Here is a 5,017-nt window from a genome sequence, read left to right on the forward strand (position 1 = left end):
CCGCCACTGCTTGGACCCCAGGAGGTCGGGGGGCATTTGCCCCCTAGATGTGCACAGGGTTGGGGGGCTGGAGCCGGCACTACGTGACTCTTCTTCACGAGGCTGGGCTTGGAGTGGGCATTAGCGGCACTGGAAGGGGGTTGCAGCCACCCCAAATTTCACTACCACTCCACTCCCAGCTGTGCTGCCAGGTGCAGCCTTGCTCCGTGTCCCGCCTCCACCCATGCTCTGGGAAGAGCCAAGACTGTGCTGGACAGCTAGCAGCAGTGGATCTGGTAGCGATGCTGCAGTGAAATTTAGGGTGCCCGCACCCCGGCTCTTCAAACACTGCACAGGGCTCTTCCCGGCAGGGGTGGGCTAAGAGAAGGCACTGTTAGGGAGCTGCAGCTGCCCCAAATTTCACCACAGCTCTACTCCCAGCACCACTGTCACCAGCCTCCCAACAGAGTCTCAGCTCTTCTCAGCATGCGGGTGAAGGAGGGACGTGGAGCCGGGCTGCACCTGGTGGCACAGGGCTGGAAGCAGAGCAGCAACAAAATCTGGGGTGGCTACAGACCTCTTTGAGTCCTACCAGTGCTTACTCCGAGTACAGATCTGAGGGACACGTGCCCCCCTGCCCTTCCAGGGTGCAAGCAGCAGCAGGAGCTGCCTCCCACCATGAGTCGTGTGTCTGTCTCATGCCCCTGCCCCCTGAGCAGCACCTGTCCCTGCTCGTTCTCTCCCTGAGGGAATGTTGATCTGCCCTTCCTTCCCATCACAACAGACTTACCGCTTGGAGGCAGTTGTATCAGGTCGGTATCAGCCGATATGCTTCCTTAAATATCAGCTATCAGTATCGGCCCCCAAAATCTCTATCGGTGCACCCCTAAAAAAAAATCTTTATCGGTGTACCCATAGAACAAATATTTAGAGAAAATAAAGAAGTTCTTTCTTTTTTCACAGGAGAAAAAGGCATTGTAGTTTGAGGAATGTCTTTTTTGCAGTGTATTTACAGGCAAATGGACTAAGTTAGCCACAGTAACAATGGGTTCATCAGTGAACTTTGTTCTTTGCCACTCTCCTCCTCCAGACTGTTACTCTTTCAAGGATTTCCCTTCAGAAGTTTGACAGAACAGAAGCCGTTACCTCTTGGCAAGTCCTTTGAGAAAGCCTTTGCATAATACACAGTTTGTTCCCTGGATGTGTAGGCATTTAGATGAGCTCCCATGTTTTCAATCTCTAGTTCCAAGTCTAACTGAGACCTCTTTTTTGATCCCTGGAAATAAAGAAAGTTTATTTAGACTCTGGAATTTTCCTGCCTGCAAAGTAACTTTGCCAAATGAGGAACAGGGAAACAAAGACAAAAAGCTTATTGTCAGCATAAGAGATTAAAGCGCCTTTGGAAACAGGCTAGCACACAAGGCTTTCACCGCAGAAAACCACATTAAAAGACTTGAAAGGAAAAATTAACTAGGGGACAGGGGAGCTATTTGTCCACTACAAAGATTAGTGCAAGTCAGTAGGATGTAAGAATACCAATGTCAGGAATTAGCCAGGATGGATCAACTGAGGCTTGAATTTCAGCCTCCGATTAATTTGGACATATTTACAAGGTTTGCTTTGACTTGTGATTTTGAAAATTCAAAGACTAAAAAAAGTTCCCAGCACTATTCTTAAAGAAAAGAAAAAAAGTATGCTTGCCTTGAAAGCCATATGCTCCAAAAAGTGAGCTGTTCCATTGTTCTTTTCATTTTCATATCTGCTCCCAGCATCAATCCAAAGTCCAACCTCATTAAAAACAAAAGATTAATCTCATTAATAAAACACAGCTGTGAAGTTCCTGCTTGATTTTTCATTAGCTAAAACTTGGGACAAAAGACTAAGTGAATTTTCAAAAGGCACTAGTGATTGTGGGCGATCATTTTTGCTTAATAGAGCCAAATATTCAGATGCTGAACATCTAATGTTTGAAATTCAGAGCCCTTAAAGGCACCTGACATTGAGCACCCAAAAATGACTAGCCACTTCTGAAAATGCTGGCCCTACTGCTCATTGAAACATGTTTGTTATTAACAAGTTATTGCTACTCCTTGTGCTTATTGCTTGTAATGAAAACAGCAAGCTCTATTTAAAATAGATGCTCATGATTAGGAAAACAAACAAACAAACCAACAAACATTATTTCACTCACAACAGTTACCTACTGTGCATGTTGAAAGGCCAGAATCTTCAGAAGCTACTCTCAGGCCATTTTCCAGAGAAGATACCTTAGTCTCAGGAACATTTAAGACTACTTGTGTTGCTGCTTGAGTTGCTCTGAATCTGCTCACCCCAAGGTGTATGGGCTGTAAAGAAAAGCCATTAGTTACAAACTACAAGTATTATCCTCTGCTGCTTCTCAGAAATGTTTGCCTGAACCTGAAGGCATGAGGTACTTACTGGTTTAAAATTAGTACCAACTTGGTGATCACTAATCTACACAGCAGAGATGCCCCAACTATGTGCCCATGCTGAGGGTGTGAAGAGGACTGAAATCAGACTCCAGACAGCTTCCTTTTTAACAAAGCCATCAGGAGAGAATGTGAGATCAGTGGTTAGAGACCCTTGTTCAAGTACTAGTTCGGCCACAGACATCCTCCATGAACTTGGCAAGCTGCTTAAGCCCATACCTACAAAAGGATGTGGATGCCCAAAGTAGGGCTGAAGTGGAATTTTGGTACCTGTGTTCAGGAGTGGGCTACTCCAAAACTCACCTAACCCCAGAGACACCCATGATGTCTCTGACATCCTACTGACTTGCACTAATATTTGTAAGTAGACCAATAGCTACTCTATCCCCTAGTTAATTTTTCCTTTCAAGGCTTTTAATCTGGTTTTCCGTGGGGAGAGCCTTGTGTGCTAGCCTTTTTCCAAAGGCACTTTAATCTCTTATGCTTACAATAAGCTTTTTGTCTTTATTTCCCTGTTCCTGATTTGGTAAAGTTACTTTGCAGGCAGGAAAATTCCAGAGTCCAAATAAACTTTATTTTCAGGGGTCAAAAAAGAGGTCTCAGTTAGACCTGGAACTAGAGATTGATGGGGAAGGAACAGTAAAGTTCCTTACCCCCCTTACATTTTACACTTGGACCTGTCAAGAGGGAGACAGTTTTTAGCACGCACAAGATGCTCACCATCTATCACTGCTCAGTGGCTCAAGCCTGTAGGCATGTTCAGAGCCGGAGCCTACCTATTATAGCCCTACTGAACTGAGCTCTACAGGACACACACAGTGGCAGTGGTCTCTCTCATTCAGCAAGGAGGAGGACAACAAGGTGCTGTTTCTTTTTTTAATACAACAGTGTACACATGATAGCAATCGCCTAAGAATTTCCAACACCAAGTGTAATGTCTTCCTCAAATTGAGAGGTTCACACCTACATCTCCCTCCTCCTAGTTGTGTGCTCTAACAGGCTACAGGTAGGGTGACCATAATAACTTGAGGGAAGTCCAAGACAGGGTAAGGAAATCCAGGGAGGAGGGGTGCCAGTGGACATGTGTGTACGCCCCCCACAACTCCACGGCTGCTCCTGAACACCCCTCCCCCCACTCCGTTGAGCAAGCGACTCCACTTGCAACCCAGCACAGTCTGGACCAGGGAGCAGCTCATTAGCTGGGCTCCCCAAAGAAAACTGAAGCAAAAGTCCTGGATTTGCACAAACACGCTCCTATGTGCCTGGCTCCTAACTCAAGAGCTGCATGTGCAGATGGATTCCCACCAATCCAGGACTTTTGCTCCAATTTTGTCTAACAGCCAGGACACTGAGACAGCCCCTGAAATCTGGGACTGCCCCAGCCAATCCAGAACATGTGGTCACGCTAGCTATAGGCTAGCCCAGGGGCTATTTTATGTATAAAATACATAAACAGTCCCCAAAACTCAGGCCTTCCCCTTCCCAGGTGCGTGATGTAACCACCAAGCTAGCATCATTCCCCGACATACTCCTTCTGGCCTAGCGAATTCTAAGTTCTTTTTTGCAAGATCAGATGGTTTCAGAAGATGCTCAGAGTTCCTCAAACCCCAAATAACCGAGGCGAGAGATGTACTTTTAAATCCTCTCGTGGTCAACATAGCACTCCCACCAGTGTCTGACGCCTTGGGAGTGCACTACGGTGTGCAACCACAGGGACGCGGCCCCTCTGCCAGACCTCTTTTAGATGAAAGGAAGAACCTCAGCAGCTCCCCCAGGACCACAGGGCCAAACCACCCGCCCAGATCCCAGCATGCAGCGCGGCCCCACGCCTGCTAGCTGCACGGACTAGCGATCCCAGCGTTGCAGCGCGGCCCTAAGCACGCTGGCTGTGGTGACTACAACTCCCAACATGCAGCGTGCCCCCCCCACAATGGCTGCGTTTAAACTACAGGCCCCAGCATACAGCGCGGCCGCAGCAGCACTTACACTACAGATCCCAGCGTGCTCCGCGAGCCCGTTACAAGCCGGTCAGGCGCTCGGAGCCAGGGCAGTCCTTGCCAGACCCACCCCCGCGACTCGGCATCGCGCGCCCGTCACTCACCCGGTTCCTACAGGCCGAGCCCCGAAAAACAAGGCGACGAGACCAAGCCCCAAAGAGCCGTCGAGCCACCAAACGACCCGCACTCGCCGCCGCCATGTTGATGCAGAGAGCGGGGGCAGGGCTTCCGGTAGTGATGTCACGAGGGGGAGGAGCAGGGCGGGAGTCAGGGGCGCATGAGCGTCTGGGAAAGGGGGGGGCTGTTAAGTCACGGGCACAAAGAATCCGCGCCCGTTTGGCGTCCGTAGCAGGGCCGGTGTTGCACGTGGCTGATCACTGTCGTGTTTGTACATAGTTTCAACCCCTGTGGGATGTACGATCAGTAAAAGTGTTCAAAATGTACCATCCTTTTTGAAGGCAATCTGGAGTCGTAGCAGAGATGATCTCTTTTATTAGACCAACAAGATTTTTGCAAAAAAAAATTAATTGCAAGCTTTTGGGCACAAAATTAAAATGAAGTGAAAGCTTGCAATTAATTTTTTTTTTTTTT

The 5,017-nt window shown here is 48.2% G+C and overlaps 1 protein-coding gene across 1 annotated transcript in view; it reads right to left on the minus strand.

Annotated features, from left to right (window-relative positions):
• Positions 1 to 4,659, minus strand: part of PMPCB (peptidase, mitochondrial processing beta subunit) — a 13,831-nt gene extending 9,172 nt beyond the window's left edge. Inside the window, exons 1-4 of the mRNA XM_019543593.1 lie at positions 4,531 to 4,659; positions 2,184 to 2,324; positions 1,681 to 1,767; positions 1,126 to 1,255 (exon numbers count right to left, since the gene is read on the minus strand). Of these exons, the coding sequence (XP_019399138.1) occupies positions 1,126 to 1,255; positions 1,681 to 1,767; positions 2,184 to 2,324; positions 4,531 to 4,626 (454 nt within the window). The 5' untranslated portion in view covers positions 4,627 to 4,659. The remainder of the gene's footprint in view (positions 1 to 1,125; positions 1,256 to 1,680; positions 1,768 to 2,183; positions 2,325 to 4,530) is intronic.
• Positions 4,660 to 5,017: the final 358 nt, after the last annotated feature.

The sequence above is a fragment of the Crocodylus porosus genome, unplaced genomic scaffold (genome assembly GCF_001723895.1).
Source record: "Crocodylus porosus isolate Cpor-Errol unplaced genomic scaffold, CroPor_comp1, whole genome shotgun sequence".
NCBI lineage: Eukaryota > Metazoa > Chordata > Crocodylia > Crocodylidae > Crocodylus > Crocodylus porosus.